This window comes from Rissa tridactyla, unplaced genomic scaffold, assembly GCF_028500815.1.
Source record: "Rissa tridactyla isolate bRisTri1 unplaced genomic scaffold, bRisTri1.patW.cur.20221130 scaffold_33, whole genome shotgun sequence".
Classification (NCBI taxonomy): Eukaryota; Metazoa; Chordata; class Aves; order Charadriiformes; family Laridae; genus Rissa; species Rissa tridactyla.
Genome location: NW_026529545.1, coordinates 263338 through 286878, shown reverse-complemented (window position 1 = coordinate 286878; position 23541 = coordinate 263338). Strand labels below are relative to the sequence as shown.

The following is a 23541-nucleotide window of genomic DNA, read 5'->3' as shown; positions in this document are numbered from 1 at the left end:
AGGGGAGACCTCATTGCCCTCTACAACTCCCTGAAAGGAGGGTGTAGAGAGGTGGGTGTTGGCCTCTTCTCCCAGGGGAATAACGACAGGACCAGAGGAAATGGTCTGAAGCTGCGGCAGGGGAGGTTTAGGTTAGATATTAGGAAGAATGACTTTACTGAAAGAGTGGTCAGGCACTGGAACAGCCTGCCCAGGGAGGGGGCTGAGTCACCATCCCTAGAGGTGTTTAAGGAACGTCTAGAAATTCTGCTCAGGACAGCGTGTGACTAAACAATACCGATGGCCATGCACTCTGGTGGATGATCCTCAGCGTGGCTTTGTCAGCTGTCCTGGGCACATCAGAGGTCTCACTGCAACACCCCCCCGGGGGAAGGATGCTGCCATTCAGGCCGCAGCTCAGGGAGTGCCTCTCCCTGGGACTATGGGTCCAGTGGCCTCTGCTCTGGGAACTGCAGACAAGGTGCAGGAGGCGCCTGAGGAGGGGAACAGACTCTGCACCCTTGAGCATGACAAAGAGGAGAGGAATTGGGTCGTGCAGAGACCCCGCAGAGGACACATCCCGATCCTGTGGAGCAGGGAAGGGGGCACAGCTGGAGGCCACCCCAAAGCAGCCCTGAGTGGAGAGTCCTGCCCAGGGGGAGGCTGGGGACTTGTGGGGCTGGAGGAAGGCTCCTTCTAAGCCGCAGATGTGCAGGTCCAGGGCAGGGACAGTGCTCTGGCAAGAGGTGAAGGAGCAAGCAGGGCTGGGGCAGGCTGGAAGGCGGCAGACGGGCTCTGCAAAAAGCAGAGGGAGAAAAATCACTGCTGAAGCCCAGGGCTGAACCAGGCACCTTTAGATCTTCAGTCTAACGCTGTCCCAGCTGAGCTCCTTCAGCCCTGCCCCAGCAGCCCTTGTCCCTGGGCCACCCCTGCCGGGCCCCAGGCTGACACAGAGGAGGAGTGCTCCTCAGGGAGGTTCCCAGGGAAAAGCTGTGCCCAGCCCCGGACAGAGGGGACCGGGCCCCTCCCTGCCTCCAAGGCCAGGTGGGCTCCAGCTTTGGTGGAGGCCACCTTACGCTGGGCGTGCCAAGATGTGTGTGGGCCTCCTACAAAGGGGACAGGAGTGAAGGTAAGTGGGCAGGCCAGGCATGTGCAGCTGCAAAGGCTGAGGGTCAAAGAAGCATAGGACCGATGGAAGACCTTATCACCTGGAAAGACTATTTCCACCCATTTTTTCCCTTGTTGAACTTTGCTGCTTCCTTCCCAGCTCCTCTCCCTCCTTCCCCCTGAGCAGTGCAGGGCGATGGGGAATGGGGGTCCTGGGCAGTCCATAACAATTCCTCTCTGCTGCTCCTTCCTTCTAACACTTTTCCCATGGGGTCCCTCTTACAGGCTACAGTCTTTCGAGATAAACCTGCTACAGCATGGTCTCTCCTCAAGCTGAAATTCTTTCAGGAAATATCCAGCCTCTCCAGTGTTGGGTCCTCCACTAAGTGCAGGGATTACCTCCTCCGCTGTGCTCCTCTCCTTAGGCTGCAGGGAAATACCTGCTCTACTGTGGTATTCTCCACAGGCTGCAGGAGACCATCTGCTCTGGCACCTGGAGCACCTCCTCTCCCTCCTTCTTCACTCACCCTGGTGTTTTCAGGGCTGTTTCTCACACTGGTTTTTCCCTCATCACTCTCCCACTCGAGCACTTGTGTCCTTTCTTAAATACACTCTCACAGAAGTTCCACCATCCTCGTTGATGGGCTCAGTTTTGGCCAGCGGTGGGTTTCTTTTGGAGCTGTCTGGAACCAGCTCTGTCTGGCACGGAAGCAGCCCCTGGTCTCTTCTCACAGAGGCCCATGCCTTCAGCCCCACCACTACCAAACCCTGGAGACGGACACCAATTCCACAAGCCCTGGCCCTGCACCACAAACACTCTGGTGTGAGTCCTCACCCCGCATGGTCACACGGTACAAGCTGTACTCCGAGGATTTTTCCTCCTGGGCACTTTCCAGCCCAGCCCAGCTCCCTCCAAGCTCTGCCACCTCCCCTGCCCTCTCTCCATCCCAGCCCAGTCTGCGCTGGCCCAACAGCAGAGCCTGCCCCAGGGTGCTGCAGAGCTCTGGGCACTCACTCCACAGCCACAGCCCCTCTGAAGGGCACCGCAGCTGCTGGGGGGCAGAGGAGGGTCAGCCCCAGAGACGGGGGGCATTTGGGCACAAGGCAAAGGCAGTCAGTGGGCCCCTGTGTCCTCCTCCCCAGGATGTTCTGAGGGGTCTGCAGCCCCTCTGTGCCATCCCCTCTCCCCAGCCCAGTACAAGAGCCCTGGCCCTGGGGACCCTCAGGCAGCTCCTGCCGCCCCAGTGACAGAGTGGCACTGGGACAGCCTGCCCCAGGCTGCTGCAGCCAGAAAGGTCTTCTCATCTCCCGTTTATTCAGCCCTGCTGCTGATGGGTCTCAGAAAAAGAAGTGTTAGCTGGTTCATTTATTTTTTTTAAACAAAACGAGAGCCTGAGTCTTTATTTACAGAAATATTTTGTGTCACAGGCGAGAGGTGAAAAGTTAAGGAGGAGGGGAGGAATAGTGAATGCTTGTCACAAAGTTACAGGGAATCATTTCCAGAATAAGGTACACAGTCTATGGCTGATGAAAAAATGTCCAATCAGTTTCCTCAGGGCATCCTTGAGCTCCTGGTTCCTCATGCTGTAGATGAGGGGGTTCACTGCTGGAGGCACCACCGAGTACAGAATTGACAGCACTAGGTCTAGAATGGGGGAGGTGATGGAGGGGGGCTTCAGGTAAGAAAAAATTGAAGTACTGATAAACTGTGAGACCACGGCCAGGTGAGGGAGGCACGTGGAAAAGGCTTTGTGCTGTCCCTGCTGTGAGGGGATCCTCAGCACAGCCCTGAAGATCTGCACATAGGACACCACAATGAAAACAAAACACACAAAAGAAAAAAAGATACTAAAAGAAAGAAGCCCAATTTCTCTGAGGTAGTCTGATTGTGAGCAGGAGAGCTTGAGGATCTGGGGGATTTCACAGAAGAACTGGTCTAGGGCATTGCCTTGGCAGAGAGGTATTGAAAATGTATTGGCTGTGTGCAGCAGAGCACTGAGAAAGCCACTGCCCCAGGCAGCTGCTGCCATGTGGACACAAGCTCTGCTGCCCAGGAGGGACCCATAGTGCAGGGGTTTGCAGATGGCAACATAGCGGTCATAGGCCATGACTGTCAGAAGATAAAACTCTGCTAAGATAAAGAAGGCAAAGAAGAAGACCTGGGCAGCACATCCAGAGTAAGAGATGGCCCTGGTGTCCCAGAGGGAGTTGGCCATGGCTTTGGGCAGAGTGGTGGAGATGGCACCCAGGTCGAGGAGGGCGAGGTTGAGGAGGAAAAAGTACCTGGGGGTGTGGAGGCAGTGGTCACAGGCTACGGCAGTGATGATGAGGCCATTGCCCAGGAGGGCAGCCAGGTAGATGCCCAGGAAGAGCCAGAAGTGCAAGAGCTGCAGCTCCCGCGTGTCTGTGAATGCCAGGAGGAGGAAGTGGGTGATGGAGCTGTTGTTGGACATCAGATCCCTCTGCACATGGGGGCCTGTCCAAGAAGGAAACAGCAGTGAAGAGTGAGGACAAACACCTCTGAGCAGAACCTGTTGCATTTGTCACAGTAACGTCCAAGCAGATGGGAACCAGGAGTGATCGCAGGTTAAATCTCACTATGATATAAAAGAGCTTTTGACCACTGTCACTCCCAGGTCCCCTGGCTGCAGAACACAGCTGGGGGGGTTGTTTTGTTTATTTTGCTCCTGTTACCCCTGGCCCACTTGAGGAGTCATGTTTGAAGGTAGAAATCCCTGGCATTTCTGCTACCCTACAAGTGCTATTGTGAGAGTCCTGGGAGGCAATAGGACAGAGCCTTAGTGCAGAAGGAGGAGAGCTGGTCTCTCCATCCGTCCTGCTCTCAGCTGCTTTTTGCCAGCCCCACTTTGGTCTGGAGGATGATCCCATGGAGAGCAGAGGAGTCCAGTTCCAAAGTGCAGATCTCCAAACTCCATCCCCAGGGAAGAGCTGTCAGCTTTGGATGCCCAGAAGATGGGGTGCCCTTTGTGAAGAGTTAACGTTATCCTCACCCCATGGACTGCATTGCCTAGAGACCCAGAGGTTAGAAGAGGCCTTGGGTACCAGGGACACATCTGCATGGCAGGACCTGCAGGGTCAGTGGCTGAGCTGCTGATGAAGCCCCCACCCCAGAGAGACTGAAAACAAGAGCAACAGCAGCAGCAGCAGCAGGGACAGGTGGAGAAGCAAGGAGAAATGCCCCGATGCTTCTGCAAAGGGAGACATGGCCTGGGAAGGACAGAGGGTGCTCAGGACAGTCCCTTCTGCTGCAGCTATGGCCACAGATGAGGCAGCTGCTGCCCTGGATCCCACATCCTTGAGGGCAGAAGCTCACTGGGCAGGGTTAGAGTTGGCACTGACAGGAGGCAGAGTTCCTCTGAAGCACCGGGACCCTGCTCTGAAGGACAGCCCTGGGCACCCCTGGCTGCACACCCACCTTCATGCCCCTGCAGCCATCCCCAGGAGAAGGCAGCCACCGTGTCCTGTCCCTCTGACGGTGCTGCAGGGAAGCCCTGCTCTGCAGCACACCCTTCTCCTCCTCTACACCAGAGAAAGATCCCACAGGCTGTGGGCTACGACAGCTTTATGAGAACCCTTCAGGATGGGCAGCGGCATTGCCCTGCAGCCTCACACTCACCGTGCAGAGGGCTGGGAAGCTTTCTCCCACAGTGAGCTCTCAGCTCTCCTCCCCATCACGACTGCCTTCACGCTCTCTCTGCATTGATGGTCCCATCCTCGGTGCCTGCAGGCAGTGCCTTCAGCCCTGCTGCCTGCTTCACATCAGCTTCCTTTGTCCCAAGAGCCCGGCCCAGCTCAGCACCAGAGGAGCAGCCCAAGGCATTTTAATGACCCCTCGGGTGGGTTTGGGGTGGAGTCCCTGAACCTCAGACACTGAGAGGAAGTTGAAGAAACCTCTCAAGAAGACAAACTCAGATGTAAACTCCAAGGTTTCTTGGAGTGTTAATGGGTCCCACTGAGGACCATTACCAACAAAGCCTCCCCAGGGGCTTGTTAGAGCACAAAACTGGAGGCAATAATGACAGGTAGGTAAAGGGAAATTAAAGGTGGCTCTGATGCTGAGCAAACCTGAAGGTGTTGCTCCTTCAGTGTCCCATACCTACACCTCTTTCTTTGAAGGCACCCAATTGTCTTTTTGATTTCACCCCAGTATCTCACTACCCTTACTGATATCTCTCCATCCTCCCTGGCTGTTCCTGGAAAGACAAAGCCATGGGCTGGTCCAGCCTCCCCCTGGGTGTCCTCTTGTACCACAGCACTGCCCTCGGGGTGACAGTTTCTTCTGGTCATTTCTGGTCTCAACCTCCCAATCCAAACTTTGTGGCATCCTTCCTTTCTCCTGCTTTTTTTTCCACCATGAAGAAAAGCTCTGGCATCTCTGAAACCACCCTTCAAGCAGTTACAGGTTATGACTGTGATGCTCTGAGCCCCCACTTCACCAGGCTGAAGGAGACCAGGACCCTCAACCTCCCCTCACGGGGCGTGTGCTTGAGGCCATGAATCCCATATTGGCAGAGCTTCTCTGGACACTCTCCATTCCTCCCCACTTGTCTAGAACAGGAAGCCCCAGTGAGGGGCACACGAGCCCCGAGGTGGCCACTCCAGGTTTCAGTGGAGTGAGATGACAGCTCCCCTGGTGTGGGTGACCCACGCTCCTCCTAATGCAGTGTCCTCCCTACAATATGCACGCACTCTTCCAGCAGCCTTACTTTTCCAGTCACGCAGACACTTCTGTGGGATGTGGCAATCCTGTCTGAGGTTATGGAAACCTCTGCTTTTCTCTTACTTCCCTTCCTGTCAATTTCTCCAACTGAATGTGGCGCTTTTGTTTAGGCTTCTCAATGTCTTAAGAATTCCTAAAAACCTTCTAGTTGGCTTAGCTTGAATTTTTTTCTCTACTCCCATTTCCTCTGATTTCCCCATTGGTTAGCTAAACCGGAGAGACTACTACTGTGTGTCTCTGCTAATTCTCATCAGGTCTTTCCTGCTGCTTTTTTAATGCCCTTTTATTTTTGTGTATTTTTCCAGATATCTGTAAAACTAAATGTTCACGTAGTGCTAGCTCTCATAGAGACTGTGAATTTGAATCTGAGGTCTTTACATTTTCCCTTTGCTGTATTGAGTGCCGCCGACTTTGGTTTAATACAACATTTTCAGTTGACCTTCAGTTTTACTCTAGACTCCCAGGGTGAGATTCACTTCTAACTTTAGAAGTCTACAATGGCAGCTAAAGAAGTTTTTCTACACAGTTGTGGAGATGTATAGAAACACCTGCTTTTGAGGTTTCAAAGATCATTTGGTACCAATAATGCACTACTTTTTGCAAAAAGGGATATATCTTAGCTATATCGGTTAACTTTTATGTCTGTTTAGAATCATAGAATGTGTTGGGTTGGAAGGGACCTCTAAAGGCCATCTAGTGCAACCCCCCTGCAGTCAGCAGGGACATCTTCAACTAGATGAGGTTGCTCAGAGCCTCATCAAGCCTGGCCTTTGATGTCTCCAGGGATGGGGCCTCCACCACCTCTCTGGGCAACCTGGGCCAGTGTCTCACCACCCTCCTGGTAAAGAACTTCTTCCTCATGTCTAATCTAAACCCGCTCTGCTCTAGTTTAAAACCGTTGCCCCTCATCGCTACATGCCCTTGCAAACAGCCCCTCCCCCGCTTTCTTGTAGGCCCCCTTCGGGTACTGGAAGGCCGCTATCAGGTCTCCCTGGAGCCTTCTCTTCTCCACGCTGAATCATGGAATCACAGAATGATGGAATTTTGAGGGTTGTAAGGGAACTTAAAGATCACCTAGTTCCAACCCCCTTGCCACGGGCAGGGGCATCTCCCACTAGATCAGGTTGCTCAGAGCCCCATCCAGGGCTTCCACCACCTCTCTGGGTAACCCGTTCCAGTGTCTTACCACCCTCCTGGTAAAGAACTTCTTCCTGACGTCCAGTCTGAATAGTCCCGTCTCTAGTTTTAATCCATTCCTTCTAGTCCTACCATTACCCGACATCCTAAAAAGTCCCTTACCAGCTTTCTTGTAGGCCCCCTTAAGATACTGGTAGGCCACTAGAAGGTCTCCTCAGAGCCTTCTTTTCTCCAGAATGAACAACCCCAGCTCTCTCAGTCTGTCCTCATAGGAGAGGTGCTCCAGCCCTCTGATCATCCTTGTGGCCCTTCTCTGGACGCGTTCCAGCACGTCCATATCTCTCATGTAGTAGGGGCTCCAGAACTGGATGCAGTACTCCAGGTGGGGTCTCACGAGAGTGGAGTAGAGGGGGAGAATCACCTCCCTCAACCTGCTGGCCACACTTCTCCTGATGCAGCCCAGGAGACGATTGGCTTTCTGGGCTGCTAGTGCATGCTGATGGCTCATGTGCAGCTTCTCATCTACCAGCGCCCCCAAGTCCTTTTCTTCAGGGCTGCTCTGAAGCCAGTCACTGCCCAGCCTATATCGGTGCTTGGGATTGGCCCGACCCAGATGGAGGGCCTTGCACTTGGTCTTGTTGAACTTCATGAGGTTGGCATGGGCCCACCTCTCCAGCCTGTCAAGGTCCCTCTGGATGGCATCCCTTCCCTCCAGCCTGTCAGCCGCCCCACACAGCTTGGTGTTGTCGGCAAACTTGCTGAGGGTGCACTCTACGCCACTGTCCATGTCGCTGACGAAGATGTTAAACAAGACCGGTCCCAGTACTGATCCTTGAGGGACTCCACTTGTCACTGGCCTCCACTTGGACATGGACCCATTGACAGCCACTCCTTGGGTGCAGCCGTCAAGCCAGTTCTTTATCCACTGAATTGTCAGTCCATCAAGCCCATATTTTATCAGCTTGGAGACCAGGATGTCATGCGGGACAGTGTCAAAAGCTTTGCTCAGGTACAGGTAGATGACGTCAGTTGCTCTCCCCTTGTCTATTGATGTTGTGACCTTCTCATAGAAGGCCACCAGGTTTGTCAGGCACGATTTTCCCTTGGTGAAGCCATGTTGATTATACCAACCACCTCTTCATTATTCTTCTGCCTCAGCAGCGCCTCCAGGAGGATCTGCTCCATAATCTTACCAGGCACAGAGGTGAGACTGACTGGCCTAGAGTTCCCTGGCTCCTCCTTCTTTCCCTTTTTGAAAATGGGGATTATGTTTCCCCTTTTCCAGTCAGTGGGGACTTCACCAGACTGCCATGACTTTTGGAATATAATAGAGAGCGGTTTAGCAACCTCATGCACCAGTTCCTTCAGTACCCGTGGGTGTATCCCATCAGGTCCCATGGACTTGTTCACTCTCAGGTTCATCAGATGGTCATGAACCTGATCTTCACTTATGATGGGCAGTTCTGTCCAACCCCTGCCATTGTCTTCTGTGACTCCAGGAGTGTGGCTGGAGCCCTTGCCTGTGAAGACTGAGGAAAAGAAGTCGTTGAGAACCTCGGCCTTCTCCATATCACTTGTCACCAGCTCCCCCATTTCCTTTCGGAGGGGGCCCACACCTTCCCTAGTCTTCTTCTTACCTATGTGTACCTATAGAAATTTTTGCTGTTGAACAACCCCAGGTCCCTCTGGATGACATCCTGTCCCTCTGGAGTGTCAACCACACCACTCAGCTTGGTGTCATCGGCAAACTTGCTGAGGGTGCACTTGATCCCACTGTCTAAATCATTGATGAAGATATTAAACAGCACTGGTCCCAAGACGGATCCCCGAGGGACACCACTTGTTACCCCTCTGCATCTGGACATCGAGCCATTGAGCACTGGATGACCACCTCTGGATGCAACCCTTCAGCCAGTTCCTTATCCACCGAACAGTCCTCCCATCAAATCCGACTTTACCTCACTGCCATGACTTTTCCAACATCATGAAGAGTGTCTTGGCAACTACATCAGCCAATTCCCTCAGGACTCTGGGGTGCATCAGGCCCCATGGACTTGTGTATGTTCAGGTTCCTCAGGTGGTCACAAACTTTGTCTTCACTTACAGTGGGAGGGACTTTGTCCCCCAGGTCCCCGTCTTGAAGTCCTTCAACTTGGGAGGTGTGAGGAGAGAGGCTGCCAGTGAAGACTAAGGCAAAAACAATTGTTGAGATCCTCACCCTTCTCCTCATCTCTTGTTACCAGTTTGCCATTCTCAGTCATCAGGGAGGGCACGCTTTCTTTAACCTTCCTTTTCTGCTTTGACCAGCAGGTCCCAACTCAGCCATGCTGGTCTCTTCCCTTTCTTGCTTGATTTCTGACACCTGGGGATCGAGAGCCCTTGTGCTCTATGGAAAGCATCCTTGAAGATCTGCCAGCTCTCTTCTGCCCCCTTGTCCCTGAGGACCGTTTCCCAGGGGGTCCTATTGACTAACTCCACGACGATCCGGAGGTTTGCTTTCCTAAAGTTCAAGGTCCTGACTACGCCCTTGTCTGACACATATCCCTTAGCACTGTGAACTCCACCAGTGCGTGGTCACTGCACACCAGGCTGCCTCCAATCTTGACATCTCCAATGAGCTCACTCGCATTGGTGACTGTCAGGTCCAGTATGGCATCCCCTCGGGCAGGGCTGTCTATTTCCTGTCTTAGGAAGTTATTGTCGAGGCACTCCAGGAACCTCCTGGATTGTCTACGGCTCACCGTGTGACTTTTCCAGCAGGTGCCAGGGTGGTTGAAATCCCCCAGCAGGAGGAGAGCCTTCGAGCGCGATGCCTCCTGTAGCTGCAGGAAGAAGGCTTCATCAGCAGGTTCCCCTTGATCAGGCGGCCTGTAGTAGACACCAACCACCAGGTCTCTAATGCCTACCCATAAGCTTTTGTCTTCCTCTTGGCTGTTCTTTAGGGACATCTCTTCACACTCTATCCCTTGCTGAACAGAGAGGGCAACACCTCTGCCCCTCCTTCCTCAACAGCTTGTAGCCATTGATAGCCACACTCCAGCCATAGGATTCGTCCCACCAGGTTTCAGTAATGGCCACTAGGTCATAGCTTTCCAGCAGCATGGTAGTTTCCAGCTCCTCCTGTTTGTTACCCATGTTGCGTGCGTTTGTGTAGAGGCACTTCAGCTGGGCTGTTGCCTGTGTTACTTTCTTAGAGGAGATCACCTTGAGGTGTTTCATGGGTGTTTCCCTGTTGACTCCAACTACCTCAGAAGCCCCTGGCTCGTCTCTGTAAGACTTTGACTATGATGCAGTGTCCCCAGCATGCCCCCGGGCAACAGGTCGGAGGCCTTCACTAGCGCCCTGTCCCCCTAACCCTGATGTGTTATCCTACAGCTGGTCACAGACAAGCCTGATATTATCATCCCCCTCCCCCTTCACAACTAGTTTAAAGCCCCATCGATCAGCCCCACAATCTCTTGAGCAAAGACCCTCTTCCCCCTTTGAGAAAGGTGTCTCCCAGGTGATGCCAGCAAGCCCGGTGCCATGTAGGCCATCCCATTGTCAACAAAATTGAAATTGTGGTGGTGACACCAGCCACGGAGCCATGTATTAATAGACTGGATCCGTCTGTTTCTTCCAATGTCACTGCCTGCAACTGGAAGGAGTGAGGAAAAAATAACCCGTGTCCCAGATTCCCTCACCAACCTTCCCAAGGCCCTGAAGTCCCCCTTGATTGCTCTTGGTCTATGAGTCGCAGCTTCCTCTCCACCTACAAGGAGGATCAGTAATGGGTAATAGGCTGAGGACTGTATCAAGCGAGGAAGTTTCCTGGTGATGTCCTTCACCCAGGCTCCAGGAAGACAGCAGACTTCTCTATGAGGAGGGTCTACCTGGCATATTGGACCCTCTGTTCTCCTCAGGAAGGAGTCACCAACGACCATAACCCTTCTTTTCTTCCTTGGGGTTGTGGTTGTGATACGGGCGGTACGCCATTCTGACTGTGGAGACATCTCTGGTGTGGATTGCCCATCATCCACATCCTCATTTGACTGGCCTTCCTCAACCAGAACCTCATATCTGTTCTTCAGAGGTACCGGGGTGGGGGACAAGGTGGGCAAGGAGGGAGTTCGCCTCCTGCCCCGACCATGAATTTCCCTCCATTCACTCTTTTCATTTAGGCTTCTGCCTTCTGCCTGACAGGGCAGGATACAGGGGTCCCTGGATCCCGGTGACTTTCTGATAGGTGCTCCTGCTTCTGTTTCAAGGAGGGCAGAGCCTGGCTCCACCAGTCTGTGTCTTGCTCAGCCTCCCTAATGCTCCTTAACCTTTTGACTTCCTCTCACAGCTCTGCCACCAGGCTGAGCAGATGGTTCACCTGTTCACAAGGCACACAGCAGCTGTTACAGCTGCCCCGCGTTACCAGTGAAAGGCTCTGGCACCCCCTGCAGCCTGTGACCTGGATGGCTGTATGTTCCTGTGGGAGCTCTCTCTGGGTTCCCACATCCATCCTGGCTAAGGTTGAGAGCACGACCTTCTGCCGGGTGGAGACCAGAGCTAAACTCCATCCGAGAGGGTGATGACCGCCTTGTTGTGGTGCTCCCCGGTGACGCCCTGGGTGATGCCCATGCGCTGCGTGCTTACTCAGTGCGCAGTGACCAGGTTGCTGTGGTCCCAAAAGGCTTCTTTTATGAGGGGGGAAGTGGTCCCAGCGAGTACGCCTCCTTTAGATCTGCCGCCCGTGGTGCTGGCTCTGCCCACACCTCCTCAGCAGACCACCCACGAGAGGCCGGTTTCCAGCACAGGCTGGCCGCTTTTCCTCACTTCAAAAAGCCCCCAAAGGAGCCCCTCGCTGGCCCTTTTTGCCATGATTCCCTTCCGCAGTGCGGACTTACCTGCACAGAGATGGTCACCTCAGTGACTTTCTGTGTGTGCAACTCGATTTAGGAAACTGTTGTAAGTCTTGTGGTTGCGAGTGTCTGATTTGATTCAGGAAACTGTCGTACGTGTCCGGTGAACCTTTCCTTTTTTGAATCTTTAAATATGTCACTGTGTTGGTTATAGCAAATTTTGATAAATCACTTTGAGAACTGGCAAATGGTGAAGTATTGTTAGAATCATACGACTTAACCCCGTGTTAACTAAATCTGAAATCGGTGCCACCTCAAAGTTGGGCAGGATCCCAAATCCACATTCACAACGAGACTGGACATGAGGAGAAAGAAATGTCCCATGAAGGACAGTGCTGTGACTCCTGAGGTCACCCAGAGGGAGCCTGGATCAGCGCAATGCTGGGTGTTCCAAGGAACAGGCAGGGAGGAAGAAGAGCTGTCAGGAAAGGCGAGGAGATGCCCCAGTGGGAGCAAGGGGAGGAAAGAGGTTGGGTGTCCACAGCCTGCAGGTCTTTGTCCCCTTGGCTGTGGCTGTTGTCTTTGCTACCAAGGCCTGAAAGGAGACACCTTAATCTCATGGAACCGGGGCCTCACTGTGTCCTTCCTCGCACACCCCAGGGAGGCCGGGAGGTGTGGTGCCGTTGTCCTTCACTCGGCATTGCACACCCCACACCTCACTGCCCCGGGAGGAGCCCTGAGCCAGTGTGAGGGACAGGATCTCCCTTCCCAGGGCTGGCTGCTTGGCGGGATAAAATACATCAAGGCTTTACTCAGCATCAGCTCCACCTGCACAGTGCCTTTGCCTCCCTGTAATCACAGCCTCCAGTTGCCTGCTCGAACAAATCCATGGGGAGGCTTGGTCTGTCATGGCCCTCAGTGGGGACAATTAATGCTCCAAGACACTTTGGCGTTTGCTTCGGACTTGAATTCCTGCACAGGTTGTTCAAGCTCCTCTCAGTATCTGGCATTCCTGGGCTCAGCAGCAAATGCCCCATGGGGCTCGTTAAAGTGCAGAAAGCCCTAAGGAGCCACAGCTCTGCCATGATTTTCTTCAGGGCTTCTAGCCTGGTACAGCTCAGTGGAGAGGTCTCAGGAGTCTACTTAAAGTGGAAGGTTTTAAGAAGCACTTAATAAAAAGGTAATTTTTCATTTGGAAAGGGCTTTTCATTAGTCTTTTTCTTTTTCCACAGGAAATGCTTGCAGCTTTCTCCAACTGATACTGAACCAGAGGTGTCTCCTAAGGAGGACCAGAGAGGTAGCAACTGCCGTCTCCTCGAGGTCCCCCACTGTATGGACAACGTTTCCCCCCCACCTCCTCCTCCCCACCGTTTCTCTTGGGGCTGCCTGGGACTTGCATTCTTTTCCTACATCAGACTTGTGCGCTGAGTCTGCAGCTGAATGTTCACAGCTCCTTTGCACCAATTCCTGCCCGATTCCCCCGCAGACTTGGCTGTAAATAGACAAGGGATTCTTATTAAATTTGAACAGCCAGAAGGACAAAATGATACCAATTAATTAAAGAAACCCAATGCTTTCCTCCACTATATGCCAAGTCCAAGCCTCCAATAAGCTCCACCTTCCTCAAACCATCAACATAAAAGAAATACATTGGAGAGATTGATAGCAAATTCTAAATATACGCACAGTTAGTGAGTTGGCTAAAGAGAGAGCATGGCAGATTAAGTAAACTTTGCCTTATTCTTGGCCAAATTTCCATCCCAGAGCCTTGTCACCAACTCATGTCTCTAGTCATGTCCCTGCCTATGTTACATTATGTGCTTCTTAAACAAAACTTTTCTTCTCCAGCAAACTCTAGCAAAACTCTTCCTTGGAGACAGTCTCTCCTCAAAGTCCCCTTGCAACCATACGGTGAATTGAGATGCAAGAATAAACTCATTACAGTTCCTTCACGTTTACAAGCTCCCAGGGGAAAGTCACGCAGTGTGGAGGGCCCTGTCAGGAATAAAGAGCCTTGGAGGTTCAGCAGGGTCTGCTGAGGGCTGTGGGTGACGAAGCTGCTTCAGGAAATGGAAGCGTGCCTCCCTGGGGGCTGGTTAGAGCAGAGAACCAGAGGCAGTGATTTCAGGGTGACAAAGAAAGGAGGCAGAGACATCCTGTGTGCTGTAGCCCCCTGGATGTGCCCTGTCAAGCCAAGGGGCCCAGTGCTAATCCCCAGCTTATTGAAATGGGGATGCTTTTGGTCATCACCACGTGAACTTTCCCTCTGCTCACCACGAGGGCCCATACACGCTGAGTGCCTTCCACACTCTTGCTCCTCAGACTCGGCACGACGCAGCTCCCCCTAAGCCTTTGCCTGGACTCTAACCCTAATCCCTCACCTGCAGCTGTCATCTGTAGTCTTTCCCTGAACACTAACACCAAAGCTGAAACCCTCACCACATGCCTCACGCCTAAACCTGTTAGAGCGGGTCAAGAGATGGATCACCAACAATCATTGGAGGGCCGGAAGACCTCTCCTAGGAAGAAAAGCTGAGAGAGTTGAAGTTGTTGAGCCTGGAAACAAAAAAGCTCCAAGGAGACTTTCTTTCAGCCTTTCAATGCATGAGGGAGGCTTATAAGAGAGAGAGAGAGAGAGAGATTTTAGCAGGGCCAGTAATTTCAGGACATGGGGCAATGGCTTTACACTGAAGGAGGGTGGATTTAGACTGGATATAAGGGAAGAAATTTTTCACTAATGAGGGTGGTGAGACACTGGAAAAGGTTGCCCAGAAAAGTTCTGGATTCCCCATCGTTGGCGGTGTTCAGGGTCAGGTAGGGCGGGGCTTTCAGCATCTTGATCGCAGATGTCCCTAAAAAACAGGGATTGGACTAGATGACCTTTCAAGGTCCCTTCAAACCCCAACCATTCTGGGACACTATGAGGGCAGATGTGGCCACACCAGTGCTGAGTCGAGGGGGACAATAACTCCCCTTGTCTGGGTGGCCATGGTCCTTCTAACACCACCCCATATGCAGATGGCCTTAATGGTGCTGAGCCTTTACCAGAGGCTCATATGGCATCCCTCAAAGTGCCCAGGCCCCTCTCCTCAGACTCACTCCTCACCTCGTCCTCTCCCACTTTGCCCTTTCTCCTTGAAAATCTTGAGGAGGTTTCCCTTGGCCACGTCCCCAGGTGTCTCAAGGTCCCTGTGCACTGAAGCTCCAGAACATCAGCATTTAAATTGCACGTGCGGATGGCTCATGCTGAGTCGTTGTTCCTCTAACAAGACAGCTTGAGCAGCTGTAGGACAGCAGAGGTAAGAAAAGGGGTTACTAGTGTCATGGACGTCATGAGGAAAGTGGAAAGTGCCACTGGCACCATCTCAGAAACACCAAGGGAAGGACCAACAAGGAAACGGTGAAAAAGAGTTGGCTTTTTGTATGGGAGGAGATGAGGATGATCCAAGAGAAGAACTTGAGAGTGGAAAAAGAGCGGAAAAAGGAATGAAACGTTAATAGAATCATAGAATTGGCTTGGTTGGGAGGGACCTTTCAGATCACCTAGTCCAACCATCAACCTACCTCTGACAAAAGCCATCACTACACCGTATCTCTAAGCACTATGTCTGCCCATCTGTCCTGGTTCCGGTGGGGATAGGGTTAACTTTTCCTGGTATTCCATGCCATGTGAGCCACGCCCACCCTGAGTTGCCGGGGGAGGGGGCAGGAAGTTGCTGCTTAAAAGCGGGCTGGGGCGGCCCGGGTCCGGCCGGCGAGTGGCGAGCGGCGAGGGAGCGGCGGTTCCGTAATCGCGTTTGTATATTCCCGTATCCGTGTTGTTGTTGTTGTTGTTGTTGTTGTTGTTGTTGTTGTTGTTGTTGTTGTTGTTTGCCTGTTCCCTTTGCTGTTCTATTAAACTGCCTTTGTCTCAACCCAAGAGTCTTGCCTTTTCTTACGATCCTTCCTGTGTTTGGAAGGCACGAGCGAGCGGCATGTGGTTCTTTGTTGCCGTCTGAGGCTAAACCACGGCAGTCCTTTTTGGCGCCCAACGTGGGGCTCGAAGGGTTGAGATAACGACAGAATCCAACTAGAACGTGGAAAAAACGGTTTTGGTTTTTTTTTTTGTATGCATTTATTTTATTAGGTAAGTAGTCACTGGTCATCATGTTGCTTGGTTTGTTCTCATGGCTGTGTTACATAAATTCCTATATGGCTTATGTACTCCCTGCGATGCTGTTTACCATGTCTGGAACAGGGATGAGGATTATCATTCTGCTGTCCTGTGCGATATCTGTTTATGATATGATAACATCACTGTTCAGACGGCTGTTTTGGGGTGTTTATGCGGTTTTGCTGTCCTGTCCGTACATTGGACACCGTCTCTCAGAATTTGTTAATAATTTCCCCAGCCCTTTTGCCTCCCTTTTCTCCTTCGGGTCAGGTATGACAGCTTTTGAGAATTTTGAATATCCTTGGGATACTCAAACTAGCGTGTTCCTAGTGCTATGTCTCCTGAATACGTTCCAGGTCTTGTTTAGGGTTAAGCGACTATTTAAGACTACCACCCGGAGATCTGCTCCGAGGCTGGATAGTCAGGGGTGGCATGGCATGTGGGAGAGCATGGGCAGGTACCTAGAGAACTACTCACCTCCAATGGTCTGGGACTTTACCCCTGAACAATTACAGGACCCTGATAAAGTGGTAGAATATTTGAAGGGAAAATGCTGTGGCTATTCTAGAGAGGCACAACTCACCGCGCTGTGCTGGGCCCTGGCCAGTATCTACCAGGCACTGCTCAGAATTATGCAGCACCCTCAAGGGGAAGAGATGGAAACCAGACCTGCGGCGGCCCCTGCGGCTGCTGCAGCCCCTGCGGCGGCCCCTGCGGCTGCTGCAATCCTTGCGACGGACACTGCGACTACTGCAATCCTTGCGACAGACACTGCGGCTACTGCAACCCCCGTGGTAGCCACTGCCACTGAACCAGGGAACCAACCCATGCCAGTATCAGTTGCCCCCATACAGAAGAAGAAGTACACAAAGAAATCAGTTCGCTTAGTAAGAGATGATGATGAACCAGGGCCATCACGAGAGCAGGAGGAAGAGGCAGAACCAGAGATAATTACTCGATCCCTATCCTTGAGTGAGCTGTGGGATATGCGAAAAGATTTTAGCCGACTTTCAGGCGAGCACATTGTCACCTGGCTGCTCCGGTGCTGGGATAATGGGGCCAGTAGCCTGGAATTAGAGGGTAGGGAGGCCAGGCAGCTGGGATCCCTGTCTAGGGAAGGCGGCATTGACAAGGCGATCGGGAAAAAGACCCAAGCCCTCAGCCTCTGGAAACGACTCCTGTTAGGCGTGAGGGAGAGGTACCCCTTCAGCGAGGATGTTGTATGTCAGCCAAGCAAGTGGACTACCATGGAAAGAGGTATCCAGTACCTGAGAGAATTAGCCGTGCAGGAGATGATTTATTATGACTTGGACAATGCAGACTTACCCACAGACCCTGATGAGGTGCGATGCACAAGGCCCATGTGGCGGAAGTTTGTACGGAGCGCACCATCGTCATATGCCAACTCCCTGGCAGTAATGGAATGGAAAGGTGAAGAGGGACCAACGGTGGATGAGGTAGCTGGCCGGCTCCGGCGATATGAAGAAAGTCTCTCTTCCCCCCTTGTCTCAGCTGTGGAGAAACTGTCGCGGAAGGTCCAGCAACTTGAAGAGAATATGTCCTACTCCCCACCTGCACGGGCCAGCATCTCAGCTATTAGAAGCAGGCATTTCCCCACTCAAGAGAGAGAGTACAGAGGGTACACACCACGAGGCACCCTGTGGTTCTACCTGCGGGACCACGGAGAGGACATGAGGAAGTGGGACGGACAACCTACTTCGATCCTGCGGACACGGGTACAGGAGTTGCAAGGAAGGACAACCACAAAAGGGGATCCCTCCAGGAAAAGTGCCGCCCCAGTTTCCAGTGGGCCGTTCCCCAGACAAAGCAGAAGGCCTGATCTTGCTTCTGATCCTCTTGAAGGAACTTCCAAGTCATTTATGCAAGAAGTGAGTAATGGATACTATGACCAGTATTAGGGGGGCCCTGCCTCCGGCCAGGTGGAGGAAAGGGATAACCGGGTTTATTGGACGGTGTGGATTCGATGGCCTGGCACATCAGACCCACAGGAGTATAAGGCTCTAGTGGACACGGGTGCGCAGTGTACTTTAATACCATCAAGCTATAGAGGGGCAGAACCCATTTGTATTTCTGGGGTGACAGGGGGATCCCAAGAGTTGACTGTACTGGAGGCAGAAGTGAGCCTAACTGGGAATGAGTGGCAAAAGCATCCCATTGTGACTGGCCCAGAGGCTCCATGCATCCTTGGTATAGATTACCTCAGGAGAGGGTATTTTAAGGACCCAAAAGGGTACCGCTGGGCCTTTGGCATAGCTGCTTTGGAGACAGAGGAAGTTAAACAGTTGTCTGCCTTGCCTGGTCTCTCGGAGGATTCTTCTGTTGTGGGGTTGTTGAGGGTCAAAGAACAACAGGTGCCAATTGCTACCACAACGGTGCATCGGCGGCAGTATCGCACTAACCGAGACTCTTTGATTCCCATCCATGAGCTGATTCGTCAACTAGAGGTTCAAGGAGTGATCAGCAAGACTCGCTCACCCTTTAACAGTCCCATATGGCCGGTGCGAAAATCTAATGGAGAGTGGAGGCTAACTGTAGACTATCGTGGTCTGAATGAAGTCACGCCACCGCTGAGTGCTGCTGTGCCGGACATGCTAGAACTCCAGTACGAACTGGAGTCCAAGGCAGCCAAGTGGTATGCCACGATTGATATAGCGAATGCATTCTTCTCAATCCCTTTGGCAGCAGAGTGCAGGCCACAGTTTGCTTTCACTTGGAGGGGCATCCAATACACCTGGAATCGACTGCCCCAGGGGTGGAAACACAGCCCCACCATTTGCCATGGACTGATCCAGACTGCACTGGAACAGGGTGAAGCTCCAGAACATCTGCAGTACATTGATGACATCATTGTATGGGGAAACACAGCAGAAGAAGTTTTTGAGAAAGGGAGTAAAATAGTCCAAATCCTTCTGAACGCTGGTTTTGCTATAAAGCGAAGTAAGGTCAAGGGACCTGCGCAGGAGATCCAGTTTTTAGGAATAAAATGGCAAGATGGACGCCGTCAGATTCCAATGGATGTGATCAACAAAATAGCAGCTATGTCTCCACCAACTAGTAAAACGGAAACACAGGCTTTCTTAGGTATTGTGGGTTTTTGGAGAATGCATATCCCAGATTACAGTCAAATTGTAAGCCCTCTGTATCAAGTAACCCGGAAGAAGAATGATTTTAAATGGGGTCCTGAGCAACGACAAGCTTTTGAACAAATCAAACAGGAAATAGTCCATGCAGTGGCCCTGGGGCCAGTCCGGGCAGGACAAGATGTTAAAAATGTGCTCTACACCGCAGCCGGGGAGAACGGCCCTACCTGGAGCCTCTGGCAGAAAGCACCAGGGGAGACTCGAGGTCGACCCCTAGGGTTTTGGAGTCGTGGATACAGAGGATCCGAAGCCCGCTACACTCCAACAGAAAAAGAGATATTGGCAGCATATGAAGGGGTTCGAGCTGCTTCGGAAGTAGTTGGTACAGAAGCACAGCTCCTCTTAGCACCTCGACTGCCGGTGCTGGGTTGGATGTTCAAAGAAAGGGTCCCCACCACACATCATGCAACCGATGCTACATGGAGTAAGTGGATTGCACTGATCACGCAGCGAACTCGAATGGGAAACCCCAGTCGCCCGGGAATTCTGGAAGTGATCATGGACTGGCCAGAAGGCAAGGATTTCGGAATGTCACCAGAGGAGGAGGTGACGCGTGCAGAAGAGGCCCCACCATATAATAAACTGCCAGAAAATGAGAAGAAATATGCCCTGTTCACTGATGGGTCCTGCCGTATTGTGGGAAAGCATCGAAAGTGGAAGGCTGCTGTGTGGAGTCCTACACGACGGGTTGCAGAAGCCAGTGAGGGACAGGGTGAATCGAGCCAGTTTGCAGAGGTGAAGGCTATTCAGCTGGCTTTGGACATTGCTGAGCGAGAAAAATGGCCAGTACTTTATCTCTACACTGACTCATGGATGGTGGCAAATGCTCTGTGGGGATGGTTACAGCAGTGGAAGCAGGGCAACTGGCAGCGCAGAGGCAAACCCATCTGGGCTGCTGACCTATGGCAAGATATTGCTGCCCGGATAGAGAATCTGGTTGTGAAAGTACGCCATGTAGATGCCCACGTACCAAAGAATCGGGCCACGGAGGAACATCAGAACAACCAGCAGGTGGATCGGGCCGCTAGGATTGAAGTGGCTCAGGTGGATCTGGACTGGCAACATAAGGGTGAACTATTCATAGCTCGGTGGGCCCATGACTCCTCAGGCCATCAAGGGAGAGATGCGACATATAGATGGGCTCGTGACCGAGGGGTGGACTTGACCATGGACACTATTGCACAGGTCATCCATGAATGTGAGACATGCGCTGCGATCAAACAAGCCAAGCGTTTGAAGCCTCTTTGGTATGGAGGGCGATGGCTGAAATACAAATATGGGGAGGCCTGGCAGATTGATTATATCACGCTGCCACAAACCCGTCAAGGCAAGCGCTATGTGCTCACAATGGTGGAAGCAACCACTGGATGGCTGGAAACATACCCTGTGCCCCATGCCACTGCCCGGAACACTATCCTGGGCCTTGAAAAGCAAGTCCTGTGGCGACATGGTACCCCAGAGAGAATTGAGTCGGACAATGGGACTCATTTCCGAAACAGCCTCATAGACACCTGGGCCAAAGAGCATGGTATCGAGTGGGTGTATCACATCCCCTATCACGCCCCAGCCTCTGGGAAGATAGAACGATACAATGGACTGTTAAAAACTACACTGAGAGCAATGGGTGGTGGGACTTTCAAACACTGGGATACGCATTTAGCAAAAGCTACCTGGCTAGTTAACACCAGGGGATCTAACAATCGGGCTGGCCCTGCCCAATCAAAACTTCCACGTACTGTAGAAGGGGATAAAGTCCCCGTAGTGCACATGAAGAATATGCTAGGGAAGACAGTCTGGGTTAGTCCTGCCTCAGGCAAAGGCAAACCCATCCGTGGGATTGCTTTTGCCCAAGGACCTGGGTGCACTTGGTGGGTGATGCGGAAGGATGGGGAAGTCCGATGTGTACCTCATGGAGATCTGATTTTGGGCGAGAATAGCCAATGAATCAGATTGTGTGCTGTTATAGCAGTTTCCTCAAGATCTACATCTTCAGCCTACAGACTGCGTGCATGAGCCACACCAGGTGCACCAGTCACAAGCTCCGAAAAATACAGCATGCAACAGACCAGCACCACCCAGCATCTCACCTGCCCTGAGAGACTGTTCTAACAGATGGAGCCCAAAGCCGTGGATTAAAAGAACTCAACGGACACTTTGGAGGGATGACCCATAAACTAAGGGTATTATATGTGTGTATATATATATATATAACAGGGGAAAGTGGTGGCAATTCATTGGAACCTGCTGGGCATGGCATAGATGGTATGGAATAAGGGGTGGATAATGTCCTGGTTCCGGTGGGGATAGGGTTAACTTTTCCTGGTATTCCATGCCATGTGAGCCACGCCCACCCTGAGCTGCCGGGGGAGGGGGCAGGAAGTTGCTGCTTAAAAGCGGGCTGGGGCGGCCCGGGTCCGGCCGGCGAGCGGCGAGCGGCGGGGGGAGCGGCGGTTCCGTAATCGCGTTTGTATATTCCCCTATCCGTGTTGTTGTTGTTGTTGTTTGCCTGTTCCCTTTGCTGTTCTGTTAAACTGCCTTTGTCTCAACCCAAGAGTCTTGCCTTTTCTTACGATTCTTCCTGTGTTTGGAAGGCACGAGCGAGCGACACGTGGTTCTTTGTTGCCATCTGAGGCTAAACCACGGCAATGGCACAGAGGGGCTGCAGACCCCTCAGAATATCCTGGGGAGGAGGACATAGGGGCCCACTGACTGCCTTTGCCTTGTGCCCAAATGCCCCCCATCTCTGGGGCTGACCCTCCTCTGCCCCCCAGCAGCTGCGGTGCCCTTCAGAGGGGCTGTGTCTGTGGAGTGAGTGCCCAGAGCTCTGCAGCACCCTGGGGCAGGCTCTGCTGTTGGGCCAGCGCAGACTGGGCTGGGATGGAGAGAGGGCAGGGGAGGTGGCAGAGCTTGGAGGGAGCTGGGCTGGGCTGGAAAGTGCCCAGGAGGAAAAATCCTCGGAGTACGGCTTGTACCGTGTGCCCATGCGGGGTGAGGACTCACACCAGAGTGTTTGTGGTGCAGAGCCAGGGCTTGTGGAAAGGATTAAAGCCAGGCAGGTGCAGGAGAGAGGAGGCTGCTCTGTGCCCCTGGTGGCATGGACAGCCTTTCTTACCCACCGGTCTGTCTCACCGACCGTTTCCAGCACTGGTTGCTCACCCCAGGTTTACGGGTGAGTGCGACTGCGAGGCCATCTTCATCCTCCTGCTGGGCTCAGTACCTGGATCAGGGGAACGTCCAGCCCTGCCCGGGCTCTCTCCTGGCCCAGACCTGGAGCAGGGCTGTCTGCACAGCCCCATGTGGGACATGGCTGGCACTCGGGAGGCGTCAGGTGCTGGGGGAGCTTCCAAAATATGATGCTCATGGGGAGCTGGGACAAAGACGACTGCCCAGGTGATGGTGCTGGGGGGCTTTTACCCACCCCTGAATGCACACTACTGTGTGGTGTGCCTTCACAGCAGGGCTGTGGGGCCGTGCATTGGGCTCCTGGGGTAGGGACAGGTCATTGAGAGGGACCATGAAGCAGCTGCTCAGAGGTGACAGCAAGGACAGGTTACACAGAAGGAATTTATAAATTGCCTTTGTTGTGGAGGTATGCTTTAGGGAACAGCAAAGCTCGCCTGGAGTTGGTGGCTGTAAGAAGAGTGAAGAGCAAGAAGAGGAGCTTTGGTCACTCACGAGAGACCAAGGCTGAACATGGAAAATGCAGGGCGGCTGCAGAATGGGGAGGGGGATTTCATAAGAGCAGACACAGGTGCGGCTGAGGGACTCAAAGGCTTCTTTGCCTGAATCTTCACTGAAAAGCTCTCCAGTCCTTTGTGACCAGGGAAGGGGTTCAAGGAGGAGGAGAGCATGTGTCGGCAAGAACCTCAGGAAACGCAGGAAGGGCCAGTGCCAGTTTCTGCCCCTGCAGGGGACTCACCCTCTATCACTGAGCTCCTCTTCTCTAGCCCAGGAGAAAGCATGGTGGGAAGATGCTGAAGAACCTTTCCACCTGATGGGTGCAGGAGGTGATGTACTGATAATCCCATTGCCCCTCACCACCCCACCCCCTGGCTGCTCCTGTTACCATCACTACAGGTGTAAGGTGATCAGCAGACTGATCTTGTCTGAGTGACAAGAGCTTCAGCCACAGACTTTATTGTTCAAGAGGGTTGTGGTGGGTGACCCTGGCCAGTAACTAAGCACACACCAGCCACTCGCTCACTCCAGCCCCAGCACACAAGGACACAGGAGAGAATCCTGAGAGCCAAAGCAAGACAAACTCGTGGGTTGAGATAAAGAGTTTAATAAATGAAGGAAGAAGAGGGAAGAAGAAAAGAAAAACCTAACACAATGATGCAAAGGCAATCAGTCACCACCTCCCACAAGCAGCCCAATGCCCAGCCAATCTTTGAGCAACAGCAACCTTGCAAAGACTACCTCCCAACTTCATTA

The 23541-nt window shown here is 52.7% G+C and overlaps 1 protein-coding gene across 1 annotated transcript in view; it reads right to left on the bottom strand.

Annotated features, from left to right (window-relative positions):
* The window catches only part of LOC128903419 (scavenger receptor cysteine-rich type 1 protein M160-like), a 903222-nt gene that overhangs the window by 755235 nt on the left and 124446 nt on the right, over nucleotides 1-23541 (bottom strand). Inside the window, 1 exon segment of the mRNA XM_054187429.1 lies at nucleotides 9273-9298. Within this exon segment, the coding sequence (XP_054043404.1) occupies nucleotides 9273-9298 (26 nt within the window).